Below are 16943 nucleotides of genomic sequence, written 5' to 3' on the forward strand. Positions count from 1 at the left end.
GTCATCTTGAAATTTAATCTCTTTAAACAATGTGACAGTACACAATGACCAACAACCCAATCCACTTTACTTCAAATATAATAGGCTATTATATTACATACGCTGAGACAGCCATAGCAGCAAACACACCTGTTTAACACAGTACTCTGGGGAACAGAAATCAGGTAAGAAAACAACATCCTTAGCTTTAACAGAATAAGTGAATGAATTAGGGAAATGGCTGGTTAAAAAACAATATTTCTCCCTCTAGCCCTCTTGTATATAATGGATCAAAGCTTCAGAAGAGCTAGTGTGCTGCAGAGAGATCTGAAAGTGTTGAACCAAAAGGAGGACAGGGATCTCCAGCATAAACTGAACATGTTGGACAAACAGTACTGGTACACTCGCAAGATGCTTCAGCAAAGACGAGAGTGGCTGATAAATAAACAGAGAAGGGTAGTGATGGTAAAAGTGGTTGAGCCTAAAGCGACAGTCAACATCGCTATGAAAGAAATCGGAGACTACAAATTTCAAACATCTGATGGCAGAAGATCGTACTCCAGCACATCCCAGTATCCCAACAAAGGATGTGAACTGGTGGAGCCGAGTCGCTTGACATCAGCACCGCCTCCGTCAGTCAAACCCACGAGCCCGGTGAGACGCAGAGGCTACATCCAGAGCAGCGTGTCTCTCATGCAGATGAAAAACATCGCAACTATTGACTCAATATCCGAAAAGGAGCTGGCCAGGCAACAGCAGAAAGCCCGAGAGGAAATGGAGAGGCTGAGACAGTTTCAGAGGGAAACTTTACACAAGAGGGTGGCAGCATTTATAGAAATTCTCAAGGAAAAAGGCAACATGGAAATACATGTGAAACCTCCGTAGAGGAACTCGGAATTTTAGAGTCTACTCACAGTTGCATAGCTCTACATTTGCAACATCAAGAAGAAAAAAAAGGTATAACTACTGTAGCGGCGTTTTATTATAAACAATGAGAATGTACATACTTTGTTTAATAAAAATGTAGAAAAGTTGAATTATATATTTCGGAAATAAATTACACAATATCCCCCATCTTCTTCATGGTTATCAAAGCTTTGTGCACAGGAGTCTCCATGAGAAGGCTGCCGTTTTTCTTCCACTCTGGAGAATCAGGAAGCCCCTTGTCTGCAGAAAAACAAACGTAAATATAACAAGGAAATGCAAGTTCGTAAAATCACATTTGTTAGAAGGATCTACATTTTGAATATGTAAAGTTTCATTATTCCTGTACAGACACCGATGCATTTTGATGCATTTCATACATGCCTTCCGTCTGGCTCAGCAAATCAATTTATCATTTTATTATTGTGAACTACCTTATTGAACAAACTAACTAGTTTTTTTTTTTTTTTTTTTAATTCATCCTCTTACTCTCCTAAATGCTGATGTGTGCGTTTTTTTTTATTTTAATGAACTAATTGACTAATTGTGTGAGCTCTAGTGTGATGTTCTAAAGAAGAATACCAGCAACCAGTGGTTGTAGTGAAACTACTGAGACATCCAGAGGCTTACATGAAGCACTCGTTATGTCTACAGTTAACAGGCATATATTGTATTATGGATTATATACAGATCCATAGCCATCTGCTTTGAGGAACTTCTGCAGTATAAAAATCCTACCTTCACATTCAAAGTGGACTCGTGTGGGAAGACATCTGGTGTGGTCAGTGTACTCCAGCGAGCAGAGAACAGCCGTCTTCTCTCTCGGCACCGTGAACATCAGCACCAGTAACGAACACAAAGCATTACTCTCCATCACTTGCACAGACTTATGGAGTTCCTTTAAACAAGCAGGAAGACAGGGTCAGTGTGTTATTTTACCAGAACAAATGAAAAAAAACTACATTATAGTTCCTCTTCCTATAAGAGATTAGCAAGTGAAATATTTAATTTCTGGCTCTTGATTTATAAAAATGTTTGCAGATATGTGCAAAAATCACTGCAGGTGTTATTAGGTTGATATATTTGTGGGTCAATTATGTTATGCATCATAATATATTTGCTTTATAACCAGTATGTTGTCAGAATTACAAAAAGAAACTGTATGACAAATGCTTTATAGGCTGAAAAATGTACAAAATGCCCAAAGATATTACGTTTACTATTATAGATTACTATGAAAGCCATCAAATAATAACATTGGAAACATAGAACCAAGAAAGTTTTGGTATTTTTGCTTGAAACTGCTTAATCAATTAGTTGATTATTAAAACTGTTGCCAATTATTTCTGCGGATTGACTTAATTGTTCTACCTCTCATACAATAAAGCTATTGTATAAAATAAATAAAAACATTTATATTTAACGTTACTCTCGGCTTTAATAATAAATTCCACTGTTCAACAGTCATATGTCCTGCCTCTGTGCATTCTTTGTTACTACTCAGACTAATCTGAGTGAACTTGATCAAAAATTAATATTTTATTATTAGAAAATGTATCATCTGACATTAGTATCTGGTGGTTCTTTTGAAACTCAATATTGATAATGACACACACACACACACACACACACAACCTTAACAAGCTTCAACTGCTGCTTGCGACCGGCGAAGGCATTGAGATGTTGGCTGAGGGGGTCTAGAAGAGTCCTTATGTCTGTCTCCATGTTGCTCTGCTCAGCCAGGCTCTTTAATGGAATGAACGGGGGAATGTTATCACGACTGATCCTCAGAGTTGGCTTCAAGTCCATCTCCAGGTTGTAGTTTTCTAAGTAGACACCGTTGTAGGCCGTTGTCAAAGACACGCACAATCCTTTACCTTTACGGGTCTTTATGACGTTGTACCCACCTGAATGACATCAAGAGGAACAATTACATATTGATAAAGAATCTGAGATATATATATATATATATATATATATATATATATATATATATATATATATATATTACACACATATATATATATATATATACACACACACATATATATATATATATATATATACACACATCATTATATATATATATATATATATATATATATATATATATATATGTATATATATATATATATATATATATATATATATATATATATATATATATATATACATACATCACATATATATACACACACACACACACAGTAAGGGACATATACATTTTTATAAATATATAATTGGATGCCATTAATTTAAACATCTCACTATCAAATATATAATAAATGGGTGAATGACATGAGTACCAATGATGTCATGTGCATGCAGGAGGTCTTTCAGTTGTGTGTGTCTGGCCATCAGCCGCAGCAGTTGTGAGTTCTCAGAGTCTTCAGCCATTTCCTCCTCCTCCTCCTCCTCCTCCTCCTCCTCTTCTTCTTCTTCTTCTTCTTCTTCTTCATGTGTGCACTGTTTGTCCATAGATGCCCTGAGTTTCTGGAGACTCTGTGGCAGGACGGTGTAACCAGTACCAACAAGAAAACACAACAAGTGCAGCATTATAAATACAGATAAGTGATACACAGTGTGACTTTTTGTTTTAGGTCCTTCAAATCTTCAGTGATCCAAGAAGTATTTAGATCCTTTACGTAAGTAAAAGTACTAATGCCACACTGTGAAAATACTGTGACTTCTGTGAGCAATGTGTCACCTTGTGTGTCTCTATCTCTGCCTTCAGCTGGTCTCTCTGGGTCATCAGCGCTTCAGCTTTAGCCTTCAGCTCCTTCACACGACTCGGCTGCCGAGGTTGAGTTTTACGGCTTCTTGCCTGAACTTCTAGCAGACTCAGATGACTCAAAACACCTGCGAAAAAGGGAAACACTTCTACTGGATGAACTCTCAAACGACAGAAGTGAACGTTGTTATTAGGCTCATAAACTGTGGGGGCTATGTTTGCTAACAGCTAGCATTAAGCTAACAGGTCATCAAAACAAACTACTCCCAGCCATCTGTATCGGCCATACAACAAACTAGCAAACTAGCGTTATACGATCCACGTTACCTTTCGTAGACGCTCCATCCATGCTTCGCAAGTCTTTTTCTTTATTTTGTGTTGCTTCCCAGATGAAAATATCCAGTACAAGTTGCGGATTTTTTTTGGATTTTGGCGGCGTCTGCGTCACCATTTGTAGCCCCGCCCCCAGTTTCAACCCCCGGAAGAGATTTCAAAACAACCACATGTAGCATGGGAGATTAGCCTGGTGGTAGGTTCATTTAACGCTTTGTGAACACCACAAAATATATAAAAAAAACATGACCGTTAATCTTATAGAGAATGAGCGTATTGAGTTGTCTGCAGTTCTTGTTTTTAGCCGTAAAGAAGTTGTTTTAACTAACGTAGTGCTCTTGAATGTCTCAGTAAACCGCATGGTTAGTCTAACCCGGATTACATCATGTGTTAAGGTGAGTCTGTCTCATGTTATTTCATTTGTTCGTATCTTTCTCACTACATTTTCAGAGATAAGATATGCCTGCATTATTCCTTCCTGTAGTACCTACCAGTTAATTTATCAGGTCCAAGGTTATGTATTTGTCATGTGCACAACCGTTACAGAAGTATTACTTGCAAATACAAAATCTCAGGCTCCCTCCAACAATACTCATTAAATAACTAAAAAGGAAATAACGCAATTAAAAGCAAAATCTGATGATTTTATTAAGTAGCTGATTCCGGATTCTCAAATGAGAGGATTTTCTGGTTGTATATCACTATTAGCTGAGTATATTGGGGGTTTGGGCTGTTGTTCAGACAAAACAAGACATTTGTCAAATTAGGCTCTGGGAAATTGCAAAGGGTATTTTTCACTATTGATTAAATTTTTTTTTTTTTATATGGGCAAAGACAAATAACAATAACGGCATAATTTGAGTTATAAATCAATTTAAAATCCATTTTCCTGTCCGTATAGTGGACATTTTTTTAAATGTACCCCTATTTGCTTGACCTTCAAACACCTCAGAGAGTGCTTGCTGCTGCTTGTCTTTGTGGTGCAGTATAAACTAAGGCAGTAGATGGCAGAGTAGCAGGGCACCTCCCCGCTGAACCTCCCATTTCCAAACCAGTATTTTTGGATCAGCATAAGCAGGGGAAAGTTGACACAAAGGTTGTGTGACCTCGGGTTTGTTTACAGACTGGAGGTTGTCTCGTGTAACAATGCTTTTCAGCTTCAGTACAGGTTAGGTGACTGCAGTGGTTTAACCGTCTCTCTATCTGTTTGGGAAGGAACAAAAATGGTTCAGGGGAATCCAGGGCATGAGGGGAGTACGTGGGGTGTGTAGGTATAGGTTTATTTCTTTGCAAATCAAGTGAAGTGATTTGTTTATGATAAAAATGGTTGGATAGAGTTATACAGCAGGCCATGAAAAGCTAACACACACACACACACACACACACACACACACACACACACACACACACATATATTTAATCAGTGTTTTCTTTCTTCAAGGCTACTGGACTCTCCTGACTGATGGGTGTGGACAAAGACGCTTCTCATCTGACTGACTGTGCGTCTGCTGGAGAACTTCTCCGACTGCAGCCCAGACTTAAAGACAATCGACATGGACCCGTCCTACCAGAAGCACTTTGCGGTTGCTGACTATGTGATATTTGCAGTCCTGCTTGCTGCCTCGGTGGGCATCGGGCTATACCATGCTCTTTCAGGCGGACGTCAGCGCACCACCCAGGAGTTCTTGATGGCAGACAGGAGCATGACGTGTCTCCCTGTTTCCCTGTCGCTCATCGCCACATTCCAGTCTGCTGTGGCGATCATAGGCGTACCAGCAGAAATCTACACTCACGGTACTCAGTACTGGTTTATCGGCTGTGCCTATATTCTGGGCCTCCTCATTCCTGCTCATGTTTTCATTCCTGTGTTGTACAGACTGCGGCTTTCCAGCACTTACCAGGTATGCTGTAGCAGTTTTTGATTTAAGAGTTCATAGCATGGTGTGTATCCTTCATGACCTATAGTTCTCATGTTGTTTTGTTTCACAGTATCTTGAAATGCGCTTCAGCAAAGCAGTGCGCATCTGTGGGACTTTGACCTTCATCTTTCAGACAGTGAGTGCAAAGAGTACCGATCTGATACCAGTTCTGTTTCTCTCCCAAATTAAACATCTGCATATCTCACTTCATAGAACTAATTGGAATCATTTGTATGTAAGGTAACAAGAGGCAAGGGATTGCCACACTGTTAAAAGCTTAAAGGGGACAACTCACTTTTTCAGTGCTTGTGCATATACATTTGGGTATCTGGAATGCCTGCCAACCAACAAACTGTGAAATAAGACAACTCAGTCAGTTTTTTTGTGGGCTGCCTCGATCAAAAAACATGGGATTCAACAAGCCATTCAGATTTGGCTCCCCTTCCTGTGTCACATGCAGGTTCATTAGAATATACCGACCCCCATCTGACTCTCCTCCCACGTCTTGAGAACTACCTTTCCAAAGGTGCGCCATATTTTTCAAACGAGCCAATCAGAGCAGACTAGGCTTTTTCATGAGGGGGGCTTAAAGAGACAGGCGCACAAACGGAGTGTTTCAGACAGAGGGTTTATACAGGTATATTCAGACAGACAGTATGAGAATAATGTTTTCTGAACCTTAAAGCATGTAAACATCTTCTAGTATAAACCAAAATACAAGTATGAACCTGAAAATGAGCATAACATGTCTCCTTTGTGTTGGCTGCCAGCTGTGACTAAAATGCAACTGATAGAGCCACAGAGTTTAGACTCAGCGTAAAAGAGTAGTTTGAAATTGTGACAAAATATTTGCTTTCTTTACAAGAGTTAGATGAGAAAATTGAAACTTGCATACATACTCTTACAGCTTCATATCTAATAGACAGACAAGAGTGACTTGTCTTGACTCTCGGCAAGAAAGCAAATACACCTAGTTCCAAAAATGTCCAACCATTTTCCAAACATGGTAATTATCGCCCTGTTACCAATCCAGTGGATAAGATTGGTGCATCACCATAGAAAAGCCTTGTAAGAGCCATTTTGGTTTATGTTTTTTGTTTTGTTTGGTTTCAACCTCCCGCCAGTTGGGGCAGTAGTGCACTGTTAATTAGACAAGGTATTATAATCAAGAGGTAATTGCACCAAACAGTCTATGAACTGCACTCAGGTGTTGCATTGACTGGAGAAGCAAACAGGTTTTTGACCGTGTGGTACATGTGTGTTATGTTTTTGTTTATGAGTGGAAAGTAGTATAATAGGAGCAAAGTATAAGAAAAGTTGTTATTGGAAACACTGGACATTTTGGTCACTTCCTACACTCATCTAAAACAAATCAAAAATCCAACTGTGGTGGCGTTCTTTTGAAAAGCACATTTCCCCACACCTTTTCTATGAAGTGCATAGTTTCTGATTTGTCTCTTACTTGCCAGGTTATCTATATGGGACTTTGTGTGTACACCCCTGCCTTTGCACTAAACGCCGGTAAGAAAAGTTCATGTATTTTACGCTCACCTAGTGACTTTGAATTGACGAGATCTGTGGTTCAATGTGTTGCTGCTTTCTTTCCAGTTACTGGATTTGAATTATGGGGAGCAGTGCTGGCCACTGGCCTAGTGTGCACATTGTACACAACAATGGTGAGTTAGTTTGGTTAGTCATTTCCATGCAGCTTAATTTAACATTCTAACATTTAAATGTAAAATGAACTCTTTGTTTTTGGTAACAGGCCTAGCATGAGGTGGCATGTCTCTCTCGACAGCTCAGGAGTGACTTTATCCTCCTCTAAAAAAAAAAAATACCACCCAAAATTCTATAGAATTATAGTTTTCTTTGTCAAAAATGAAATGCTGAATATTTTATCTGAGAAAAGTGTCAAAATGGCTCTGCATGAATGCATTACTACAAAGGATTATAGATAGTATTTGAATGAAGAATCTAGAAGAATATATTAGCATGTATTAGATTGATTTCCTATGTGTCTTGTCTTCTCCTGACAGGGTGGTTTGAAGGCTGTCATCTGGACAGACGTCTTCCAGACTGTTGTGATGTTTGCAGGGCAGGTGGCTGTCATCGTGGTGGGAGTGCAGCAGACTGGAGGAGTGTCTGAAGTCTGGAGGAAAGTCCGGGAAGGAAACCGCATCTCCGCTCTCGAGTGAGTCCATACTGTAGCTTGTGTGGGAGAATGACCAGGAGCAGGAATGGATGAAGAAATCTGTACACAAATGCATCATGGGAAACAGTTCTGTAAATGTCAATATCAATCCTTGACCAAATTCACAGAAACAAAGATTTTCCTTTTCGCGACCATGGGAGGCTTGTATCATGTGGATGTGCCGACAGTTTTGTTGTCATTACTATTATAGAATTCCTCATGGGGGAGATAGAAACTATAGCTTTAAGAGTACCGAGTTGTTTTAAAGTATTAAAGCATTGTCTCTACATTGTATTTTCTCTCTCGTGTTTAGCCTTAACCCAGATCCTACAGAGAGACACACCTTCTGGACTCTGGGAGTTGGGGGAATCTTTCTCATGCTGTCTCTGTACGGAGTGAACCAGGCTCAGGTCCAAAGATATCTCAGCGCGCGCACAGAGAAAGAGGCTGTCAGGTACGCTGACTGTTGATTTTCACTGTGATGCTAAAGAATGGTCCATTCTGCCTTCCTGCATGCTGGCTGTTACAACACAATAGTGTTTCCACCAGTACATTTGCTGTACAAAATATCTAATGTCAGGTAGGTATATTTCTTGTACAAAATCTTTTGCTGCACAAGGAAATACATTACCGTACTGGCTGGAGCTCATTTTTATTCCATATCTTGGTCACAGTTTTTGCTAAAAAAAAAAATAAAAGTATCAAAATATGAATTAAAAGCGATCTCTAAAAAGTTCAGTGCAAACCACCACTGTAAGGCTGCGTTCACATTCCTCCACATTTCTCAGTTGGTGTGGCGAAATCGCAGGTCTTTCCATTAATTTAGGCTGTGGCGGTGGGGGCGGCAGGCGGGAGCCTTACAATAAATGCAGCGGCCTGGGATCAGATTTTTTTTGTGTGAATGGGCCCAAATGGATGTTTAGCAAAACAAATTACCAAAAGAGGAACTCAGAAATGCCTCATTTAAAAAATATATATATATATATATATTTATATATTTATTTTACTTTTACAATTACTTTTACTACGTTTTTCCCTTACTGCAGGTCTTGCTACATGGTGTTTCCCTCCCTGCAGTTGGCTCTGGCTCTAAGTTGTGTCATGGGACTGGTCATGTTTGCACGTTACTGTGGAGAGGATCACTCTGAAAAGCTGGGCACCTCTTCAAAGGATGCAGTGAGTTTCAGGTTTATTTCCCCTTTTTAATGTTGTTATCAACCAAATCTGCTTCTTGTTTGGATTTATGTAAAGACTCTCCAGGGCACAAAGGACAATAGAGTAGAAGACAGTAGAATTACAGCAGCATGAGTATTTGCCTATTTTATAGTTAGTCCTAAGACAACTAACACATTAGGCTCATTATGTAAATGTGCTGTCACCAAGACATTACATTGTCAGGTTTGTTTTCTTTCCAGTGGCTAATAAAGTTATAAAGTTATATAACGCAAACTAAAGGGTTGTTTGTTTTCAATGTGTTTTCCATAGATGGTGGTTTACTTTGTGATGGACATGCTGCAAGGTCTGCCTGGACTACCTGGACTGTTTATTGCGTGTTTGTTCAGTGCAGCTCTCAGGTACAGGACTTTCCACAGTGTTGGCCTTTTTCTGAGCATCAAAGCGTGGTTGTGTCCCTTTCACCATAACTGGGGAAGAGTCGGTAAAGAATACAACTATTTCGTGATTCTGTGAACTTTTCACATTTCAAGGAGACCCAGGTGAAGTTATGGGGGTCAGTGACGTGGTTTGACTTGAGTTAAAGTTAACTTGAATAAATGTTTTGTTGTTGCACTTTATTATTCAGCTATGGTATTTTATTATGTTATGATGAGAATGTTCTGAGACCATAGTTTCTGTCAGTTAAACCAAACAACACAGATTTAACTAGTTATTGTTCTGTAATGACACCTTTCGGAATTATAAATAAAATGCATTTTATCACAGACTTTTAATCTTAATTCTACTTGTATATACACCCAGCTAAAACGAATGCAGTCTCATACAACAGCTGCACGGCCACAGCCTCCAAAATGACCATACAGTTGAATCAACACCTTTCTGAAACCATTTCAACACTATAACATATAACCATAACTCTCATGAAGGTCGGATTTATTGCATGACTGTTTTGATTATATTATAATCCATTATACATTTTGAATGCAGTTATTCACATCAAATCCATCTATTCATCAAAAATCCTGGTTATCCTGAAAAAGAAAACGTGCAATGCATTCATGTTTGAAGCTTATTCAAATCTGCCTGTTCTCTTCCTGCTCGTCTGCTCGTCGAGTGTAAAAGAGTCTTTTGTTATGGCAGTTACTTAAACAAAATGTATTGGTACTAAGAATGAGTTCAGAAGGTGAACAATAAATTCACATTTTATTGTTACTTCATGTATTTTGAAGATGGCAGTAATAGTAAGTACAGTACATCTTTTTGCTTTTCCTGTGCAGCACCATCTCTTCTGCTTTCAACTCTTTGGCCACTGTGACAATGGAAGACCTCATCATACCACATTTCCCCACCATGACCGAGGCAAGAGCAACCCTGCTGTCCAAAGTCTTAGGTTAGCTCTCCGAGGCTCGCCAATGCACGATACAGAGCTGCAAAATAATAATTATTCTAAAGTTTCAACTTGTGTCTCCTCTATAAGCTATGTCATACGGGCTGCTGTGTCTGGCCATGGCGTATGTCACTCACCTCATGGGGGATTCAGTTCTACAGGTAAGCTCACAGGTGGTCAATGGTCAAATAATAACAGACATTTCTCACTAAATATGCACCGACTGTTATTATGTTTGATCTGCAGGTGGCTTTGAAGATCTTTGGGATGGTTGGTGGTCCTATTCTTGGTCTGTTTTGTCTCGGGATGTTTTTCCCGTGGGCCAACTCCACTGTAAGTCAAGTCATCTTTATTTATATAGCACATTTAAAACAACAGAAGTTGACCCAAAGTGTCAATGCAGATGGTTTAAGATCTGCCTCAATACAGATAAACACCATTACAGAGATAAAAGGTACATACCATGCAACAATAGAAAAATGTAATACAAAACTGACATGATAAGCCAAAGTCAAGTAAAGAAATAGGAAGTGAGGAAAGAAGGAATCAAATCAGCAATAGATTAAAAAGCAGTGTAGAGAATAAAAAATAAGTCAAGAGGGGACTTGACAGAAGCCAAGCAGCCTTAAACTGAACTAAATGCGAGTGAAAAAAGGTATGTCTTAAAATGTGATTAAAAATTGTGGAACATGATTTTACGTGGGTTGGGAGGCTGTTCCAGAGCCAGGGAGCAGCAACGGAAAAACCTCGGCCACCTTTTGGTTTTGAAGCATGAGTGAGGGGCTGAGAGGAGTTGTTGTGAGGATGACCTGAGCACACAATATGGAGTTAGCAGGTCAGTAATGTATTGTAGAGCTAGTCCATTTAAGGCTTTTAAAAACAAATTTTGAGATTTTAAAATCAATTCTGTATTTCACTGGTAACACTGCAGGTTGGACCTCATCAATGGGATCTGTTGTGAAGTCAGTCATGGGGCAATATGCAGTGTAAAATCTTACATATAGCTGCTATGCTTATTTTGGTCAAAATTATCATGGATTAAAACACGGACGTAATGAAGTAATGGCTACTTGTTGGAATCTTAGAGTAGCTATGAGCTATGCGTTCAACTAATGTCACTTTTCCTTTCTAACTGTTTAGTTCTATTTCATTTTTTAGACATGAGCAGTTTAAAGTGTTCAACATTTCAAACAACAAAAATTTTTTGTTCTTTGTTCCCACAGGGATTCAAATGTAGAAAAAGCCGCCTCTTGCTCCTCTTGAGTCTGTAGTTCATGTTTCACATTGAGTACATCATTTACATACTCGGATTCAGCTGTCATTTTGTGACGTTGCCACTAGCTTAAATTTGTATGTGCGAACAAGGGGGTTATTCCTGTAATCATTTTGTGACCCTTAAGATCATTTTTGGACCTTGTGTGGGATCCCAACCCCCACATTGGAAACCACTCCTTACAGTTTTTTCATTCCTAATTGTAATCCAATAAGATTTATTCCTATAATAAAGTTCTAAAGCTCTTTGTCTACTGAAAGGGGCAGAGTGGCAGAGGCTAACCCCCTGTAGCAGGGTGTTGTGATTAAGACAGTTATTGTGACAATAGAAACCTTTTGGCAACTTAATTTAGTTAGATAGTTAAATCAGTTATCATCCCACCACCTGTATCTGTGTTTAAATTGTAGTTTTCCTGTTACCAGGGAGCGTTGACAGGTCTGGGGGCCGGTCTGGCTTTGGCTTTCTGGGTTGGCATCGGGAGCATCGTCACTCGTAGCTCCAGCACAAGACCGTTGCCGCCCTGCAGAGCCGTCCTGCTGTCAGACAACATGACTACTGCCAGTCACGCTGCACTCCTTAATGTCACTCTGAGGTACGCAGGCAGCACAGTGCTTAGTTTTGACTGTGGTCATTTCGCAAGTTAATCCTCTCTTTCTCTGTTCTTTAGCCGACCCTCTGGACTGAAGAGATTTTATTCATTGTCCTACATGTGGTACAGTGCATTCAACTGCTTCACAGTCATTCTAATAGGCCTGATCATCAGCTTCCTCACAGGTGGGCTAGTTCTTACATTCTCTCTATGATTTATAATCAGTTTTAGTCTTAACTTTCAAATGTAAAAAAAATATGTTTTCTCTTTAGGCCCTATGAAAGAAGAAGATGTAACACCAGGCACAGTCTATCCCTTGTTAGGGAAACTGCTTTGCTTTCTACCTGAACACCTCAAAAAGAAGCTCTGCTGCGTGACTCCTCTGGGACACACGGTCAGTAAAACAGTGAAGTTTCATTACAGGATGAGCAACACATTTGAAACCCCCTCAGATATAACGATTCCTGCCATGAAATGACTAAACCCACGATTGACTTCCTGTCATTAGTAATGTTGAGATTTGTCCTCATCAGTCAAAAGTTAGGAGCAATCGTCCACTATTGCAACAAAACATAAGTAAATGTTTAACATAAGACCGTAACCGGCAACACACTATGATTTAAAGCCAGATTATAAGCCCGGTTTTGAGTTGAGAGTTTGCAGTGGTCTGCACAAGAAGATATCGCCACAAAGACGTTATATCAAACATGTCTGAACTGTTTCAAGTGAAAACTAGCCAAATCTGAACATAATTTTGTAGTTTTAGGTGTTTAATGACTGAACACTGTGCTACAGCTGGACTTGAGCAATGTCTTTTCACATCGAGTTAGGGTTTTAAGAGTTTTAGTTAGCAGCGTGGCAATATGGAATTTTGTACAGATATTCGTGGTGTCCAGACCATGTTTGCTAATAACCCTGGTGATCCCTTGACATTTCTTCTTGCGCCATCATGAGGCTGACATGTTGAAATATCTTTCAGTCAGGAACACTCGCCATAGATTTAACCATTTGTTGCAGCAAATGGAAATACAGTCATGCTTGGCGCTGATGGCTCCGCTCTGAGGATGCTCCCTGGATTAGCCAAGCAGCATGCTAAGCCAAAGCAGGGAGTGCAATGCAGAAAACCCCCAATATAGTATACAAGCGTGGGCCCAAAGCACACCATTAAATAATGGCAACATTGGTGAAGCAGGGATCAGTAAAAGGGAGTCATATTTAAGTGGGCCGGGGCCGCCTTGTTGTGTGAGAATGGTCCGTGATCTCTGAGTGAATGGAAAGAATCGATGATTACAGCTGGGGCAAATGACTTCCGTGTCCTACTGATGATTTGCCGTCAAATATGCGACAGATATTCAAGGTCCCTAAAGGATGGTTTGTAATACGTTTTATATCCCTGGACTTTGCCTTAATCTCCATCATCAGGTCAAAATTTCATTTGCACAAATATTTTGATGACATTCCCATCAGCCTCAGCTGTACTTCATGTTTAGCGCTAATTAGCAAAAGCTAGAATCCGTAACTATGGTCAACATGATGAACACCGTACCTGCTAAACATCAGCATGTTAGCATGAAGCGCTAAGTACTGAATCACAGAGGTGCTAGCATTGCTATAATAGCGTCTTTACAGCTTGTAGTTCTCACATGCTTCGTCCGTTTAAAGTTCAGAGAGACTTGTAGTTTTTAAATCCTAGTTATGAGTAGTTGTTAACATCACTTCATTCTTCTATGTTCACCTTTTTAATGATCTTTTAAATTATTCTTTAAGCTCTCAGCACAACAAAGGCCTTCACAAAACAAAGAAAGCAATGGGCTGGCCTTCCCACGAGAGGACAGGACATCACAGGAAGAGACGGACACATTGTTTCCTGAGGCTCACACACCTCTTGTGGAGCATGAAACAACTGTGTGATATCACAGTTGTTTCATGTCTGGCTGGAGAACGGTTAAAAAGTCTTTACACTTAGCACTTGGACTAAAACAATATGTATTTTTATTGATCTTTTTGCCTTTGCTTTGTGATGAACAATGTCATTTAAATTTGCACTGTCAAATGCTGCAACGAGGTCAAAGCTGAATAATGTCCAGTCAACACAAGCTTAGCCACAGTCAAGCATTTGCTTTAAAACAACCCTGTTTTTAATTTTACAGAAACAACTTTAATTTATGCAGTATTTGTCAACTAAAAAAACGGTTATATTTGGGTTAAGGTAATACACCAGTTTCGCAAACGCCATGTTAACACCTTACCCGACCTTAGAATCAGAGTTCTCATAACACAGTAAACAGACCTAGATAACCCCTTCAGTAACTGGGCTATTCGTGCATGTATACAACTTAACGGGGGTAAGATCGGGTTACACGTCTGCGCATGCTCCGTAGGTTACAACGGCCTTTAAAATGGCGAGTTTTAAAGAAAATTAGAACAAGGCAGGCCTGCTTAGTTCTTTTGGGGAATGATTGTAGAGTTTTACAAATAATGTTTTCGGCATTTACACTCTAACTGCGACGTGTTGGCCTACGATTGGCGGGATTGCTGTGGACAAACGTTAGTTAGCTAACTTAGCTTGCTAATTCCACCCAACACTGGTTACAGAAAATGAGCTGAACAAAGGTGTCAGTCATCTGGCCAGAGCACTGTGCTTCCCTACGCTGTGACAAGTGTGTGAATGAAATGCTACATTTTTAATTTTTACTAATTTAGTGGCCAGTCGGTGTAATCAAAAAGAGCGCCACCTACTGTACCGGAGGTAGAGTTACTCCTGTCATTCTTCCCAGCTCATGTACACGGGGAGAACTGGCACAGCCCCGTTTTTCACTTAACAGAGGTAAGACCGTACCCTGGTTACTGCTGTGCATGTGAACGCACTAATTGATTCACATTCATTCGGTTCCTTGCGTATGTGCATGTAATAAACTACAGTATTGAGGGCGATAGTGTGGTTTAAAGCAAATCGACATTTAAAATATTAAAAGGCTAAAATAAGGCTAAAACCTAGGTTGAAAAGAGCCCAGGACTCTGCTAAAAGGCTGAACAGGTTCTAAAATCAGTGGTGAGCAGAGTTAAACACAATCCAAGGTTAAAAGTTCACAGGGAATTAATTTCAAATAAAAGCGAATACAAAACCCAGCCCAGAGTCACAGAAACTTATTATTTCCTCAGTTCCGACGTCCCTCCGACTTGCCAATGGCTGCAGCCTTAACTGGAAGGGGATTAAAGGACTAGGGGGACGTCGCTTCAGTAATAAATCATAGTAAATGGACTGTATTTATATAGCGCTTTTCTAGTCTCAACGACTACTCAAAGCGCTTTCACAGTACAGGCACCATTCACACACACACACATTAATACACTGGTGACTGAGGCTGCCATACAAGATGCCACCTGCTCACATTCACACACATTTTTAAACTGTAGGCTATGTCTAATGTATTTGATATCCTAGTCCTGCTTCCTCTGAGTGGCTTTGTCGCTTGTCAGGCCGCCGTTGGAAATAAAAACTTGTTCTTAATGACTTGCCTGTAAAAATAAAAAATTGGGGAGCACATGCCCATCTACTACTCATCATCATCATCATCATCACTCACACTATCCCCCTCCAACCTCCCTATAAGTCTTCTTCAGAGCTGCCATGTCCTCTCTAGCCTCAGAACTCTCCCTCCTCCATACCCCCCACCTCACCCGCGTCCCAGGGAACAGTGAACGTAGCGCACAGCAGATCAAACTTGTGGTCGAGCCCAGGCCTCTGCAATAGCAGTTAGGGGTGGGGGAAAAAAACGATTTGCGTATGTATCGTAATTTTTTTTTGTGGTGATTTTTAAAATTGGTTCTTTTCCCCAGAATCAATATTTATGTATATATATATATATATATATATATATATATATATATATATATATATATATATATATATATATATATTTTTTAGCCTTCCTAAATATTTTCCGTTTATCAATACCGCTTCGGCTACTACATCATATCCGTTTCCAGCAAAACGGAGCGAAAGCAGAAAATGCATGTTGTGTGCTTCTTTACAAATGAAGTAAATGTCTGACTGACTGACATGTGATGTGTGACGTGTGATTAGAAATGTGTCATGACATATTGTCTCTAGAAATGTATTATTCAACTTTTGTATTTGTTAAAGAAGGAAAAGATCACAATACTCAATAATACTATGTCAAATCAATACTTCCAGAATCGCAATAAATTCTAATCGAATCGATCGAGAAAATGCCAACTAGAAATTTTTTATACCGATATTGATTCTATACTTGACTATTGTTTAACACTACTGCAGCTGTATGAGATGACCTGTGTGAGATGATAGTGCATCACTTTTTAAGACTGTATGTTTTGTCTGTATTGCAGCTGAAATACTGAAAAAAAATGTTTTTTTAAAGGATTAAAGATTATGTACATCTCCTTTGCATTGTTTTGT

The 16943-nt window shown here is 39.5% G+C and overlaps 2 protein-coding genes across 3 annotated transcripts; one reads left to right on the forward strand and one right to left on the reverse strand.

Annotated features, from left to right (window-relative positions):
- Positions 1 to 47: 47 nt before the first annotated feature.
- Positions 48 to 4117, reverse strand: cenpo (centromere protein O). Its single transcript, XM_078276716.1, has 6 exons — positions 3962 to 4117; positions 3611 to 3762; positions 3210 to 3405; positions 2539 to 2810; positions 1642 to 1801; positions 48 to 1146 (listed from the first exon to the last, which is right to left on the reverse strand). Exons 1-6 carry the CDS (start codon positions 4083 to 4085, stop codon positions 1037 to 1039), a joined length of 1014 nt encoding a protein of 337 aa, XP_078132842.1. The 5' UTR covers positions 4086 to 4117; the 3' UTR covers positions 48 to 1036.
- slc5a6b (solute carrier family 5 member 6) lies at positions 4107 to 16582 on the forward strand. Of its 2 annotated transcripts, XM_078276711.1 has the most exons (17): positions 4107 to 4163; positions 4319 to 4362; positions 5409 to 5868; positions 5957 to 6022; positions 7356 to 7407; positions 7495 to 7562; positions 7923 to 8077; positions 8391 to 8531; positions 9124 to 9253; positions 9563 to 9651; positions 10531 to 10643; positions 10731 to 10801; positions 10887 to 10973; positions 12336 to 12505; positions 12581 to 12687; positions 12775 to 12896; positions 14270 to 16582. In XM_078276711.1, the coding sequence occupies exons 3-17, from the start codon at positions 5521 to 5523 to the stop codon at positions 14411 to 14413; spliced, it is 1863 nt and encodes a 620-aa protein (XP_078132837.1). In that variant the 5' UTR covers positions 4107 to 4163; positions 4319 to 4362; positions 5409 to 5520; the 3' UTR covers positions 14414 to 16582. The 2 variants fall into 2 exon arrangements, with proteins under 2 accessions (XP_078132837.1, XP_078132838.1); XM_078276712.1 differs by lacking the exons at positions 4107 to 4163; positions 4319 to 4362 and having other exon boundaries at positions 5675 to 5761; positions 5844 to 5868.
- Positions 16583 to 16943: the final 361 nt, after the last annotated feature.

This window comes from Sander vitreus, chromosome 20, assembly GCF_031162955.1.
Source record: "Sander vitreus isolate 19-12246 chromosome 20, sanVit1, whole genome shotgun sequence".
NCBI classification, from domain to species: Eukaryota; Metazoa; Chordata; class Actinopteri; order Perciformes; family Percidae; genus Sander; species Sander vitreus.

Excerpts from the sequence above, each read along its gene's own strand:
- cenpo (XM_078276716.1), bottom strand. The coding sequence starts at position 4,085 with ATGGTGACGCAGACGCCGCCAAAATCCAAAAAAAATCCGCAACTTGTA. Across the intron at positions 3,763-3,961 it reads GGATGGAGCGTCTACGAAAG|GTGTTTTGAGTCATCTGAGT; the intron begins GTAACGTGGATC and ends CCTTTTTCGCAG. Across the intron at positions 1,147-1,641 it reads AGTCCACTTTGAATGTGAAG|ACAAGGGGCTTCCTGATTCT; the intron begins GTAGGATTTTTA and ends GTTTTTCTGCAG.
- slc5a6b (XM_078276711.1), top strand. The coding sequence starts at position 5,521 with ATGGACCCGTCCTACCAGAAGCACTTTGCGGTTGCTGACTATGTGATA. Across the intron at positions 8,532-9,123 it reads ACAGAGAAAGAGGCTGTCAG|GTCTTGCTACATGGTGTTTC; the intron begins GTACGCTGACTG and ends CCCTTACTGCAG. Across the intron at positions 10,644-10,730 it reads CCTGCTGTCCAAAGTCTTAG|CTATGTCATACGGGCTGCTG; the intron begins GTTAGCTCTCCG and ends CTCCTCTATAAG.